The sequence below is a fragment of the Bacillus rossius genome, chromosome 5 (assembly GCF_032445375.1).
Source record: "Bacillus rossius redtenbacheri isolate Brsri chromosome 5, Brsri_v3, whole genome shotgun sequence".
NCBI classification, from domain to species: domain Eukaryota; kingdom Metazoa; phylum Arthropoda; class Insecta; order Phasmatodea; family Bacillidae; genus Bacillus; species Bacillus rossius.
The window spans coordinates 80382181-80397667 of NC_086333.1; the positions used below are offsets into that span (position 1 = coordinate 80382181).

Sequence of the window (15487 nt, forward strand, 5' to 3'; positions counted from 1 at the left end):
TGAAAACAAAGAAGAATATTATTTTTGAGGGTAGTAAGAAAACATTGGAATTCATCATTTGTCGTGAAGCCTTCGATGGTAAAAACAAAAGTTAAATGATTCAAGAACAATTCAACCTGGGTTTAATACATTCTTGTACGACCTTCCTAGTTGTGGCGCCATCGACACGTCTGGTGTCTCTATTGCTTCTCGGCGGACTGAGAAAGGCCAGTGTCTGAACCCTGTGGCGACAGGTGGAAGGAGTAGCTGGTGGGAAGGGGGTGCCCCGGAAGAGAATGGTCAGTAGAACTGGCTTGGACTCGGCAGACAGGGTCCGTCATGGACGTAGATGAGACCTGCAAAACAACATCACCATCAGCACTAGGGAGCCACAAGCAGCTGCCAACATCTTACAAACTAACTCTTTTGAAACATTTTGCAAATCAATCTTCGGAGTCTAGTTGCCGAAATATATTTTGCAACAGTCCAGGCCCATTATTGAACACACATTTACCAACATATTGTTGTCAAAGAACAAAAGCATTGCAACTGGATTGGGATCCCAGTATTTCCTACTTGTTATCTGGGGGTTCTCTCGTGATATTCCCATCGCTACCACTACATCCAGCCTCATGAGAATACATTACTGAGGCTGGCATGTAGTGATGTAATTCATGATACTTGTACATCCTATTTTGCTACCACAAGCAGCTCAGCTCAGCCCTATATGAAAGCACAATTGAGGCTTGTATGTGTGATATCACTCATGATACTTTTACATCCCGTGTTGCTGTAATATCCGTCTCAGGTCTGGTTGTCACAGCAGCCTAGCCCCAAGTGAGAACAGAGATGAGGCTGGCGTGTGGTGATGTGGTGATGTCGCTCACGGGAGTTGTGTGTCCTGCGGTGGCACCAAAGTGCCGCTGGAGTGACGTAGCTGCGGCCGTCAGAGCCACACACGGGACATCCCCCATCGGCGAGGTCGGTGCTCCGTCGGCAGGGGTCGTCGTGTTGCTGGCAGCGACCCGGGTGCCTGAGCCGCAGGTCTGTGGAGCAAACCGCCGAGCTTCGCCCCTCCTCCCTCCGGCGGATACCGTAGCTGCCAATTTCTTAGTTTGTTTAGATCGTGTCTGCTTTTAACATGCTAGTGTATACGAACATAACAACAAACATGCCAGGCAGGTGCTGTCTCCACAGGTCTAGAGGCTCTCGGGGATCTCGATCTCACTTCCCCCCGAACGGCACTCATTAGTCAGGATGGGGTGCATCGCGACTCAGGTCCGCAGCAGGAGAATGACTGCCACAGTCCCCAATCAGGCAACTCAACAGTGCCTAGACCTGCAGTCCATCGGGTCACCCCCAAAAGCATTCTTATCTGTTACACTTCTGGGCAGCATCTCCTCCAGGCAGCTCCTATCGCCACTGATGCATAGTCTTATTCCTCTTCAGTGACCGAGAATAGCCAGTACCAGGATGTTAGCAAGTCAAAACCCCTAGTCTCACATAATCTAAGAACTTTAGCATCATTTTACAATTATTCATGCATACAACTAACGACCTGTTCACTTTTAATGTTCTTGTACCTGGAGAACCTCATGGAACACACCGGGTAAGAACTTCCATGGGACATAGGGGAAGATTATGGACTGCCACGCATCACAATTGGACCAAAAAAAACACTCCCATTCAGTTGCAATGATGCACATTTCACCTGCCTAGGACTCCAAACCCAGACAGTGTCTATCCCCACTCCTGTAACTTTGTTTGATAGTTAGGAATCAAGTACTACTGCTTTCAACCATTTCTACTTAAGGAGGGTAATATCACTCAGAGCCTACCCCAGCATATGTGGTTAACCACATTCACTACAATACCAACTACATTCCCCTCCTGGGCCTACCCAAAAAAACCTTAGCAGAGACCAATCTCTTTATAGATTTGATTCATGGTACTCACAAATATCAATGGTGTGTGTTTATGTCTAATAGTAGGGCTAAAGCTCTCATCATCCAGGGAGAGATGATTGCCTCTGTAAAACCCTAGGATAGCCACCCACTCCCAAAATTACAGTTCATGGAGCTTACAATCTATTGAGGCTCAGACTCCCTCCCCAGAGTTAGGTGCTTATTTACAGCCATAGGAAACTACAGCAGTTTGGGGCATGGTTTGATATCTGTGGCAGGTATCCTTGGTCTCAGGTGCTCTCTTATCAGTCCTTTGGGCATATACCAATGAAATTCCTCGAGGAAGGGTGTAGGCATGAGGTACATCTGGCAGAGAACTTTCCTATGAAAACAGAGGTTAAATGAGAAGCTAAAGGGTTTAGAGTTGATGGTAAAATGCTTTCGAAAAGTCATTACTATTATTATAGCTCATACAGTACAAATGAGGATACTCTCAGATACTACTACGAACATATCCAGACAAACTCATCTAATTTCTCGCCCTAACACATGTACTGCCTGTGCCTCTGTAGTAAGTACTTTCTTCTCATTCTAGAGAGAATAATCTTCAATAATTAATCATACTTTTATCAACTTACAGTCCAATAACATTAGCTAATTAGTGAACACCTTCCCAGGTTATAAGAAATCCGATGATGACTGCAATGCCTCTTTAAATCTGTGCAGCCGTAATCAAGATGCTAAGAAAGCACACCTTGTCTGCGGTGTGCAGTGAGGATGGAAGTGTTACCGTACACTTGCTGCTCCTGGAGACACAGCGCAACTCCTCAGCAGAGTTATAAGTCTCTCCGTCGCTGCCGCAGACAAGTCGAGGGGCCGCCCTGGGGGCACAGTCCCTGTCGTAGGCCGCCTGCTCGCAGCTGGCGTGCAGCTCGGAGCCGCACTCCCCTGGCTGCCACCCCCAATCATCTGTGCACACACAAGGAGCAAGCTACCTCATCACACAGCTGACTCCTTCTGTAATCTACAGTGTCTCGCATGGTGTAGTCTAGGTCATTTGCTCATGGGTTGCAGCTACTTCTCACTCATGATCCAGTCTAAGATTTTACTGACTCATTCCCCTTCAATGGGCTGGACATAAGGAAAACAATAGAACGGATGATACTCTGTTGAGTACCACCCAAAGACTTGTGCAGTTTGATATGAGAACCAAGTCCACTGGACTTTTACTTCCTGCCAAGGGAATAGAATTTATTTTAATCTTAAATTTAAATTTGGTTGGCTTTTTAGGATGCTTATATTTATGCTAACTGGGCCACCTGATAACCTACCATTATTTTGAATGGCCAGCTATCCAGCAGCCGATCGTACATAAACACTCCAGATTATCTGTTTAGAATCATCAAGACCTACACTTTTGTCTCTATGTTGCCTAAGGTTGTTCTTTTTCTGTATTTACTGCTCTTGTTGTAACTGTCTCATCATAGTCGATGTTGTGATAGTGTTGTGATTAATTCCTTCCATGGGATTTAATGTGCTGTCCATACATTTAACATTTGACATCGGCTGCTTTTGGCTTGGCCTCTGTGTGTTTGTGTATCAATTTCCCTTTTTTCATTTTTTTAGGTTTGCTCTGTGACATACAGATTATTCCGACCTTACGGCCGGCGTACTCGTGTTCCCCTCCCACATATGCACCCTAATATGATAGGGTGGTAGTAACTTCCGGTTCTCTTAAATTTTACATTCCAGAGCTTTAAGAAAACAGAACTGTAAGGAATCGCTCCCTGTTGTTGATCGGAAGGGTATTAGAGCTTCGGCGCCGAACAGCGGCTGGGGCCACCAAACCAGCATAATCGCCACCTCAGCCCCTTTGCCACACTCAGCTAACCAGACAGTTGGCTGTGTCCTGAGCCCTAAGACTTTTCAGCACTTCTGGTGCCTTCCCTGATCTCCCACATCACATACTTTGAGACATTCAGTGTAAACCACCAATATCATAAGTCCATTATTTTATTTTAATCGATCTTCCCCATTGCGAGAATCATTCAAGGACGCACTAGGCCTGCGGCAGAAGACCAGCACTGGGGAGGGGTAGGTGACGCCGTCCAGCCCGCAGACGGGGTTCCACTCAGGGTGCGTGCGTGCCACGAGGCAGGCGTGGTACTGCGACCCCACCAGTCCCCGCACCTCCTGCAGCGAGCAGCCGCCCTCGTGCCGCACGTACACCCCTGCACACACACACACACAGTCAGCACACACTCGCCACGAGCACAGGGCTTCCTGAGACCATGCAATAGAACATCACATATCTTCCGGTATGCAGATGAAACACATTTTCATGTAACAGTGAGTCATGTCACGTTGAATGCTTTGCCAATATTTTAAAGAATATGAACAGTACATTGCAATGCTCGCTGAATTTAATTACAAACCTTTAAGAGTTTGTACTAAAATGTGGGTCTTGAGTATGCCACTGAAAATAATTATAAATGAATACAACAGTGCTTACATTTATGTCCATCAATCTAAAGAGGTCTTTTGGAAAATAATTTGCTAATTTTGAGGACTTGTGAAGAAATGCATAATGAGCCTAATCGGGTTTTGGTCATTGCTTTGATTGTTTTACCAACCAAATTTTAGACTTTTTTCATGGCAGTATGATATTGCAATGTTTACACTATTTTACTTGCGATGTTATAAATATAATTTTACCGATAGTTTCAAAGTAAGTGTTCTGGAATGAGTTACCGGCGCCCATGCTGCGTAGACAGGCCACGTCATCCAGGCTGGGATAGGTGAAGCCATTGGATGCGCAGACAGGGGTGCCCAATGTGCCGGACCGACGACACGGCTGCAGGGGGTAGCACTCCCCGGTGTGGTGCATACGCACTTCCAGCTCTGCACAATCCCCACACTGTGCTCAGACTGAGCCAGAACCGCCCTGATTATACTACTAACTCTCGCTCTGCTCCAGAACCACCCTGTTCATGCTACTAACTCTCTCTCTGCTCCAGGGGGTCATTATGGTATAATTCCACTTATTGACGGTATCAATTTCAATTTAGCATCTTATTTTCTAGGTACTTCCCAAATTTTTGTTAAATTTTCAAGATTTTTTTTTTTTTAAATCAAAAACTAAATAATAAATCATCTTAAAAATCACTCAATTAGTAAGGGATACCAGGTTCACACTAAAAGGTTTTCCCTTTTGTAGCCCAAAGGTGTGAAATGCAACAATTAGTTTTTATATTTATATCTGACACTTCAAATACTGAAGTGGACCATCACTGAAGGTTATAAAACCGATTTTGTTTTTTCTTGTCATCTGCACTTGGTAACGATTCAATGTGCGGAACGTATTTCTGCCCTTGTGGAATTTCGTCAATCTTAGGTTCAATGGGAACTTACATAATAAGTGCAAACATTGTAATTTCACGTTATGCTCGAATTTGACACTGAACCTCCAGCTGTCCCAAGTCAACAACTAGCCAACAGTTAATCGACAGAAGTTCCCGTTGGAGGCAATCTTCAAGTGCGACTTGGCCGCAAAGATTTCGGGTCAGAGAGAAGCAAGCAAACGATATTCAGCGATCCGGCGATTTCGTGAATTCGTTTTGTCGCCATGCTTGTCAAAACAGAAGGTAAGATTACTTGAGACATATTTTAAAATTTTTGGCTGGCACAAATTTCAGTTACACCAGCATTTAACTTAGAGTCGTGAAGTTCCAGGGACAGGAAAATTTCGCGAATTCCTCCGATGAAACACCCAATACTTGTAGCTTTGCACGATTTGTATAATTTATTGTCCTAGGAGATGTATAAAGCAGAGACAAAAGAAAGGTCCAAATCACGTATAACTAGACACCTGAAAAATTCGCAGATTCATTTCGTGAAACGCTACAATTCAAATAATTATACCTTAGTGCTGCTTCCAACATTGGTTCACTGTTAATCAGGAGTAATGAGGGCCAATTAGAGACCCCTCACACATAGAAGTGTCGAATCACAGGCTACCCAGTCGAGACGACTCACAAGTCAGCAGCCAATGAACAGTTGGCATTTGCCCGAGTGTGTAGAGGATAGTGGAGTCTATCCTGGAGGTCATTGAACCCGCGAATTTTTCCGGTCCCTAGCAAAAGTGGGCAAAGTATTCACAGGACTGTGCATTATAACATGACTTGAACTGAACCCGCTGAGTTAGCGGGTATGTATCTGCGTGTGTGAAGAGCACCCACCAGACGGCCGCTGCAGGCACCGACACTCCAGCGCCTCCGTGTTGGCATACGTGCGGCCGTCTGTGCCGCACACAGGGGTGTACAGCGGCGAGAAGGGGCAGGAGGGTCTCGTCCGGGCGCAGGGCCCGGCGTGGCGCACCGACACCCCTGCAACAACCAGCCGGTGCCCCTGTACTCCCAACCGTAGGCCTCCACCGGACCGCGGGTTCGCTGGGTGATTAAGGGGTCCCAGTGTGAGAGCGGGAGACTGGGGTAGGCGCTAGAAGTGATGACAACTCCGGAGGGCTAAGGGAGCATCCAACTTTCTGGTTAGCTGAGTGGAGTGGGGGGGCCGGAGGTGTTGCATAAACTGAGATGGGTAGCCTCAGTCCCTTTGCATAGCCAAAAGCTCTAACGCTCTTCCTGGTTGCGTATGCGGCGTATCCGCATCCACGCCCGTGGGGGCCCCAGGGCGGTAGGGCCTTACGGCTAAGAGCGCTGGGTTATCAAAGAAAAGGGGGGGGGAAACCCTTATTCGTGACTTATGTACTCCCAACCAGAGCAAGATGTGACCCACGGGGAAGGTAAGTACTTAATGTCTAGAGACCTGAAAAATTCGCGGATTCATTAGGCGATAGGCTAGAATTAAAACACATATACCTCTTAGATAATTTTGCTATTGGCTTACTGTTCATCTGGACGAATCTCAACCAGTTATAAACCCTCAACCAAAGAAGGATCGAATCACAGACAAACCATCTGAGACGACTTGCAAGTCGGCAGCCAACGAACTAGCGTTATTTGCCCCGAGTGTGCAGGAGAATGTGCAGTCTATCCCGAAGGCCATCGAAACCGCGACTTTTGCAGGTCTCTAGCTAATGTCAGTCATCATCAAGTTACTGTTCGGGTGGTGGTGGGGGGAAGTGGGGTTAGTGGCATACAAACTCCTTTCTTCGAAATTACGATTTTTTTTTTTACAAAATATCAATGATTACAGTACACAGACAAAACATTTTCTGTACTTAAAAAAAATCTCTTTGGAAAATAGTTGCCAAGAAATAGTTTTTAATACTACAAGTAGGATATTGTAACTTTTTACAACACATGGCTATAGTTATTTTTGTTTACGTGAATGAAATACTTTTATCGAGATAATACTAAGTATTTTTTTATAAAAATTAGTAATTTAATTGTTATATATAAATTTTTGTTTCATTCAAGAATAATTTTTTTAAATCATAGAAATTATCATCAAAAATTTAATAATTTGACAGTAGTATATAACATTGGGTTCTGGGTGCGGTGTCTGAGGCGGGGTTAATGACCGACGATCAATACGTCATGGCGGCCATTTTCGGTGTTTATTGAAAAATTTATTCTTGAATAAAACATCAATTTTTATAAAATTATGCCCGAATGTTCGTAAGATATACTTAGTATTACCTCGAAAAAAAAATTCTTAAATAAATAAAAAAATAACCAGTTACACGTATTGTATAAAATTGCAATATCTTTCTTGTATTTCTTGGCAAACAGGTTTTTAAAGGAATTTTTTTTTAAAGGCAGAAAATGTTATTTGTGTGAGTATACTTGGACAGTGTTGGTACTGCAACCGAGCCACAGGCACTCAAGGGCAGGGAGTGGGGAAGCCATCTTTTCACAGAAAAGAGAGCCAAACGCCCGATCGTGCATCTTCGAGGTTTTTTTTGTTCATTGTAAATAAATATAGAGGTGTTGATAAAATGTTACTAATGGTCAATTAGGTTAGGTTAGCTACATTATAAATTAATTTAAAACATTGTGGACGGTTGATATGGTTAGAATAGCTACATTAAAGATACGGGGGAAAAAAATGAACTTCGGGGAACTTCGGGTTTTGGCTCTCTCGTCTGTGAAAAGAAGGCTTCCCCAGGGAGTCAGTGCTGGCACCTGCCAGGCATGCGGCCGGGACTCGGCAGTGCTAGGGCAGGACGTACTCACGGCGCTCAGGCTGCTGGTAGTTGAGGCAGCGCAGGTAGGGGGAGCTGGGGTACGTGATGCCGTCAGAGCCGCACACCTCGCCTCCGAACCTCGTGGCGTCGTCGTACAGCCGGCAGTCCCCGTACAGCGAGGACACGGGTGGCCGCGAGGCGTCTGCGGCCACACGTCCCTCTCAGCGCTACTCTAAAGCCTCCTACCTTAACATGTAGTTTAAAGGTAAAATTTACCATTCTGACTACAAACATGCCTAAATATACTAGAAATTATACATGGGTTGTCTATATCATCAAAGTCATTGTTAATATTGTGTTTTTCATGTGGGATTATGTAGTTTTTTTAATATTTCTACTTTTAATGACAGATAAAAATCCAATTATTAGTTTGAATCAATAATATATAAAAATAAACGACAAATTTTGGAAAAAAAAATTAGTTTTGCAATTTTTTTTAATTAATATTTTTTTTAGTTACAATCTGGTTTAGTAACGTTTGAGAAACTATTCACCTAAAAATTTCATTTCTCACTCCAAATCTGAGTCTAATTTAGTTTCCTCAGCCTTGGAAATAGAACAAAACTAAAACATTCACTGTTCATTTCAGTGTTAACCATTTTGAATTTTGTACCGTCGGAGTCTTCTGAAATAATCTTTTCTAAGTATGTTTCAGAATCTGCAGCAGTAGGTACACATGCTCGCCCTCGCCTATTTGTTGGCTTGCATTTATTTTTCTCAAGCCGACTCTGGCTTCGTGCCCCTTAGACACGGCATGATAGCATCTTTCTTCCACTTTCCCCTCCATGATAAAAAAAAACAACCGTTTCCATCATAAAAATTCACCAGAGCGCGAACACCCCTTCCCCTCGAGGACTCTAGCCGTAAACACCCTCCTAACCCCCCCCCCCCTCACCACCCCCCCCCCCCCCCGGGCCAGTGCCGCGACCAATCCCAGCGCGCTTCAAGTTCCAGCACGCGAGTCAACCTAGGGTTTGGAAATACGCTCCCGGTACGTTGTCCTGTGCACGACGAGAAGTCCGCGTGGCATTCCAGAGGCGACGTCGCGCCAGAAGCACCAGCGATAGTCGCCCTTATCATCCCGCCTCACTGACACAGATACACCCTTGGGATAGTCGGGCTCCTTAGGTCATTGTGATCACAGAAACCCCGCCCAATGTCCTTCACGTACAGTCAGTGCAGACGTGGGGCTGGACTCTGAATGGCTGGACGCGGGCTTCGCCGTTCATCCGTGACTCTTGACTGCTTGACGCGACCTCAAAGCCCCCCCCCCCTCCCCCCCCCCTCCCGTCTCAGCAGGCGCTGGATGACGCGAGCGAAGCCGGCTACTCATTGTGACGTCAGCCACTGATGAAACGACAGGTGAAAGACTTCACTGTCCGCACACGTGTTGGTTTCTACATCATTGAGAAGCAAAAAACATTCCCTGTGTACTCACATTCGGCAAGATTTGATAAATGTCTTGCTATGGAGTGTCTCACGCTTAGTTGGCAGTTCAGACTAATTGTGCGACCACCGTTTCTGAGTTGATGCTACCCGGATTGTTAGCATTAAAATTCCTATATTGTGTATTAAAATTACAATTTCAGTATAGTTCGATGCCAAACTATTTGTAGTAGTAGATCACTACTAACAACAACAAAATTCAATAGAAGTATGTGCTATGTTCATAAAGGCAAAAAAGTTTTTTTATTAAATGATATTGAAAACCAAGATGGCGTTTTCCAACTCAGAATTAAAATTTTAATATTGTCAGATGATGCTCTTGATAAAACCAGCAGGAATTTTTTTAAATTATCATTCCAAATATAACTGATAGGCAATAAAGCACGCCAAAAAAAGTACACCATCGATGGCGGAAATCGAGCATTGAAAATATGAAAGGATGAAACAAGCTATAGACGCATCAAGGGTTGTAGAAAGAATGAGGGATAAATGGATAGAGCGCCTACTGGTAGGCAACACGTCGTACTTCACGACTGGGTGACGCGCGCTGGGTTGCATACTTGCAGGCGATCGGCCAGGTTTTTGTAAAACTCCCATATACGTGTGTTGTATGACTGTGTGTGTAGTATATATGTGTAGTAAACGTATTCGTGCCAAATCAAATAATCTTGAAAATAAACCGACTAATAAAAATACTACAATCTGCAGACCTTCGAAAGCTTAATAAGTTTATATGCGCATGTATTAGATATGACACCCTACTTTGTTTATAATTTATCACTTATGTTGTTAATAAATCACCCAGACTTCATAAAAGTGCTATGCATAATTTTTTTGCCTCCATGTACATTATGTGCAAATTTTTTTAAATAATATTTTAACATCGTGTACTTAAGTTACATACATGTGTTTTATGAGTATGATATATTTCACAAACTATATACATAGATTAAATGTCCACACAAAATATAAAATAAAAACACATAGTTTTCGGTAATTGATACATATTTAAAAATATAATATTTAAAAATTAATTGTGAAAGAACAGGAGCTGACTTTTACTGAGATGTTACCTTATTATTAATCCTCAAACATAATTATATTAAGAATATAAACATATAAAAATAGGTATATACAAATATTTAATATATATGTATAATATAAATATTTATTTCGAAGGAAAAATTCACGTTTTAAGGATAACATTCCTGTTAAATTCCTTAAAATTTTGAAAATTCAAAATTCAAAAAACCTCAAAAGACTTTTTTGCTTTTAAAAGGACCTTAAGTCCGCTAAGCAGCTTAAAGTCCGCATCTACAAGCCACGCAAGCCACCGAGGTCATGACCTTGAACATAAACTTGAAATTGATGAAATTTATTAGGTTTTCAGTCACATAAGTAAGTATTGTACTTGTGCTTGTCGAGTGAAGTACTCCACTGTGTAGCGTGTGGCCAGATGCTCTTGAAGCTCGCCGAACCTTCCAGCGGCGCGAGGTCTTCCTGGACACGTGATCCTCTGCGCGCTCCTGGAGGCTGAAAGGCGGCCTTGTGGTCGCCGCCCCCAGCCGCCCCCAAGCGCTCCCGCCGCCTCCGGCCAACAGAGCCGCCTCGCAGAGGCGGACGACGAAGAAACACCGCCTTCACAAGTCCCGGGAGCCGCATGGCTTCGCTGGCCGCAGACCCGGCGGTCTTCAAGAAGCTTGTGGTCCCGCGAATGTTTCGGGGAGCCCGGGTGATAAGTGCGACTCTCGCTGGTACTTCCAGCGTCACGTCGCCTCTACGGCAACCATGCCATCCGAGAGGTTAACCATAACTAGAGACCGGAAAAATTCGCGAATTCATTTCGCGATAGGCTAAAATACAAATGCTGCCTCTGCTATTGGCTCACAACTCACCTGGATGACTCTGGGCCAATGAGAAACACCCGACCAAAGCTTTATCGAATCACAGGCTGCTACGTTGGGACGTCTCAGAATACAGCAGCCAATGAGAGGGTGACATTTTTACCGAGTGTACGCAGAACTATGGAGTTCATCCTGGAGGTCATTGAACCCGAGAATTTTTCTGGTCCCTAGTTATGGCCATTTCCACTGTTCTAAATACACTGTTTGAAAACGAAATACTGAAACAGAGCTACTCAGTCACTCTCAGCGTGTCCATGGATAAATTTCGTTAACAGTCACCGCATGGACAGGTTGAGCAGTTTTCAAACAACGCGATTTCTTCTGAAGCTGTGGCCAAGTGGGCGTGGCCCTCAAAGGGGATTAGTACCCGCCATTTTGGATTTGCCCAATTCTATTTTTTTACGTGTCAACGTCTAATAATTCTATGAACGTCGGCTGCACGCACGAAAAAGTGTCCAGTTACGCACATTGTCCCGTTACGCTGTGTCCCGTTACGCTCATTGTACGCTTGCGCCGCATCTATCTCTCTTCCACTCGATTAGAACAACCATCGATTTGACTTTTTCGAGGCACATTAAACTTGAAACACTCCCATTTGTTTCCTACTTTTCCTATCATCGTCCTATCCTTAACAGAATGACACAGATTGGAAGAAGTTAAATAGCAAACATGTATAAAAGTTATAGTTAAAATAATCTCTTCGTTAAAGTAATAAACATATTTGAATTAATGAGTGCAAATGAAAGTAAATTTATCAATTAAATTGTAGATTTCATTTCACTCCTTCTTTGTATCCATACAAAATAGATATATTTAAAAAAAATGATTCAATTTTATTCATAAAAGTATGCAATCATTTCATCAATGTTTTGTTATGACGTTGTCACGTTAAACCATCGTCCGTAAACCGACTTTACAGAAAACCATTTTTTTTACTATTTATCCCAGTTTTTGGCATATATCTGATCTCCCAGACCTTCTATACCTTGTCGTGTTTACTAACAGGCTCCAATTTGTAACCCCCAGGAGAAAATAAAAATGACTGATTATTTCACACGGGCAACTACATCAGTCATGATGTCGCACTATTACACAACTTTTAGATTTCAACAAGTAGCCAAGGCTAAGTTCTATGCCATTTCAAGCCAAAAATAACTTTCATACGGAAGCTTTATCACAAGCTGTATCCAAATGCGAAACGTGTTTTCTAAGTAATACCGTTTAGAAAAACAAAGTAGACTTTTCTTAACAGTTTTGTTTTTACATTAAAGCCTGTACCATAATCTACTTTTCTACATAATTGTTTTTTTCACCAATATTAAGGCACTTATAGTATCGTAAAACCAGCTGTTGCATCCCATCCTCATAGAAGTCTGCCGCCTTATTTATAGGATGGACACCTGTATTTCGCGATTTCATTTCATGTCAAGGTATTTCACAAAACACTGTAGCTTTTTCTACGAGTCATGGCAAATTGTGAGGGTGCAGCAGTACGGTGACAACATTCTCATTGGCCCCGTCAAGAGCGGGACGACACCTCTCACCGACCTCAGCCAATAACCATAAGAGAAAAGCTACAGTATTTTGTGAAATACCTTGACAGGAAATGTATTCGCGAAATACAGGTGTCCCTATTTATAGGGACCGGAAAAATTCGCTGGATTAATGACCTCTAGGATGAACTTTATAGTCATACGTACTCTCGGTCAAATGTCACCCTCTCATTGGCTGCTGTTTTGTGAAGGTGTCCCAACGTAGCAGCCTGTGACTCGTTAAAGCTTCGGTTGGGTGTTTCTCATTGGCCCAGCGTCATCCAGGTGAGTTGTGAGCCAATAGCAGAGGCAGCACTGAGGTATAACTATATGAATTTTAGGCTGTCGTGATTTGAATCCGCGAATTTTTCCGGTCTCTACGTATTTAACAACCAGTGAGACTTGAGGAAATTCATAAGTTAACGACGAAATCGTAGAACGTCTTTTTGCACCGAATCTCCAGTAAGGACAGAAGGTCGCCCAATTTGTTCATCGTGAACATTTCGTGTGGTCATCTTTAAAAGCTCTAATACATTCCCGTACCATTCCATAGGTCATAATGTTTTCTCCAATCACTTCGCTGGTCTGACGATGAATTTCAGTCACTTTCACGCCTCTAGCAACAAAGAAAAATAATCGCAGCACGTATTTCAAAGTCGGCGGGATTCTCGGTCGGCGGAGGCATTTTCCATACTCACAGACAAATTTTAATACAGTTGAATTTTTCCGGCCGAATTTCAAAAACGGTACTTACTGAAAAGAAATAATTCTGGGTAGGCTGTATTTTGGACTACAACCGCCAGGGGCTTGTTTCATGAATTTCCATCGCACTGAACGTGAATTTTTTATATGAAATAAATAAAATAATTATTTCGCAAAATTGATGTCGCTTTATTTTTTGACGTGAATTCGAAGAACGTCTTTCTTGACTGTCGGGCGGCCACTCCAAAAAAAAAAAAAATTCTACATCAAAATCAAGTACTTTGTAGAGGTTATGACTAGTGACCTGAAAAATTCGCGGATTCATTTCGTGAAACGCTACAATTCAAATAATTATACCTTAGTGCTGCTTCCGACATTGGTTCACTGTTAATCTGGAGTGATGAGGGCCAATTAGAGACACTCACTCATAGAAGTGTCGAATCACAGGCCACCCAGTCGAGACGACTCACAAGTCAACAGCCAATGAACAGTTGGCATTTGCCCGGGTGTGTAGAGGATATTGGAGTCTATGCTGGAGGTCATTGAACCCGCGAATTTTCCCGGTCTCTAGGACTCAGAAACTAAGCTCTCACTGACTTCAGTTCGACGCTCCCCACCAACTTTAATTACGTCATCCCTGCAAATGTTAACCGGGTGAGTCATACGTAACGACCACCAGCAAAGTCTGCTCTACTGAGATGTATTTACTTCAACTCTGTAGCGAGTGTTTGAGCGGTGTGGAATCCTCGGCCGAAGTGACACCCAGCCGGTGATTGAAGACAGTCACGTGGCTGTCAGGGGCCGCGAGGGGGCGGGGCCTAGTCCTGGCTGGCCACTGGGAGGACTGCAGGGGACCAAGGATGCTGCGCGCCTGCAGATGTGGGTCACAGATGGGAGCCGCGAGCCGAGGATACGCCCGTCTCTCTCTCTCTCTCTCTCTCTCTCTGAACCTGTAGCGACGCAAGCCCGCAAGCACGGCCGCAAACACCCGGGGGACCCCCTGGGATTAAGGAAGGCCTGCCTGAACTTGCGAAAGCGTGCGAACTCTTTATAAATCAAATCTTCAACCTGCATTCACACTCACTTTAGTTCAACATTTAAAGTTGTTTGTGTCCTCGCACAAGAAGGAAACGTGCATCCTCCAGGGAAGCCTTTCCTTTCACAGACGAGAGAGCCAAAACCCGAAGTTCCCCGATGTTCATGTTTTTTTTCCGTATCTTTAATGTAGCTATTCTAACCAAATCAACCGTCCACAATGTTTTAAAGTATTTATAATGTAGCTAACCTAACCAAATTGACCATTAGTATCCTTTTATCAACACCGCCATATTTATTTACAAATAATTTTTTTCCCTAGCCTAAGTTATTCAGTGTGTAAGGGGAGGGTCCAGGTTAGGGGAGGACCTAAGTGTGTCTCAGGCCTGAAGCCTATACACTCTACCATGCGGGGTATTAACCATGCAGGACAAGGGCGCGTGCATCATGTGCTAATTGGGGTTTACTGGCCAGCCATGGTTGCGATTGGCGCCATGGCTGACGCCCCATTGAAAGTCTAGCTTAAAGCTAACTAATGTGACCCAGGTAAAACCTGCACAGACACAGGGAAAACCCTGGGCCGGGTCATGGGGGGATCAAATATCATGCATTAAGCAAGCAGGTAACTACTGGACAAGAGGGAAGAAGGGTCCAGGTAAGAAGAGTTGGGTGGAGTTGAAAAATCAACTGTACAAAAAAAACCGAAGATGCAAGATCGGACGTTTGGCTCTCTCGTCTGTGAAAAGAAGGAAACGTGCATCCTCCATGGGTGTGTGG

The 15487-nt window shown here is 43.8% G+C and overlaps 1 protein-coding gene across 1 annotated transcript; it reads right to left on the reverse strand.

The window, feature by feature from the left end:
* Nucleotides 1-279: 279 nt before the first annotated feature.
* Nucleotides 280-11199, reverse strand: LOC134532316 (serine protease inhibitor dipetalogastin-like). The gene is made up of 8 exons (XM_063368734.1): nucleotides 11016-11199; nucleotides 8081-8233; nucleotides 6122-6268; nucleotides 4635-4784; nucleotides 3944-4114; nucleotides 2679-2852; nucleotides 867-1025; nucleotides 280-335 (listed from the first exon to the last, which is right to left on the reverse strand). The coding sequence occupies exons 1-8, from the start codon at nucleotides 11197-11199 to the stop codon at nucleotides 280-282; spliced, it is 1194 nt and encodes a 397-aa protein (XP_063224804.1).
* Nucleotides 11200-15487: the final 4288 nt, after the last annotated feature.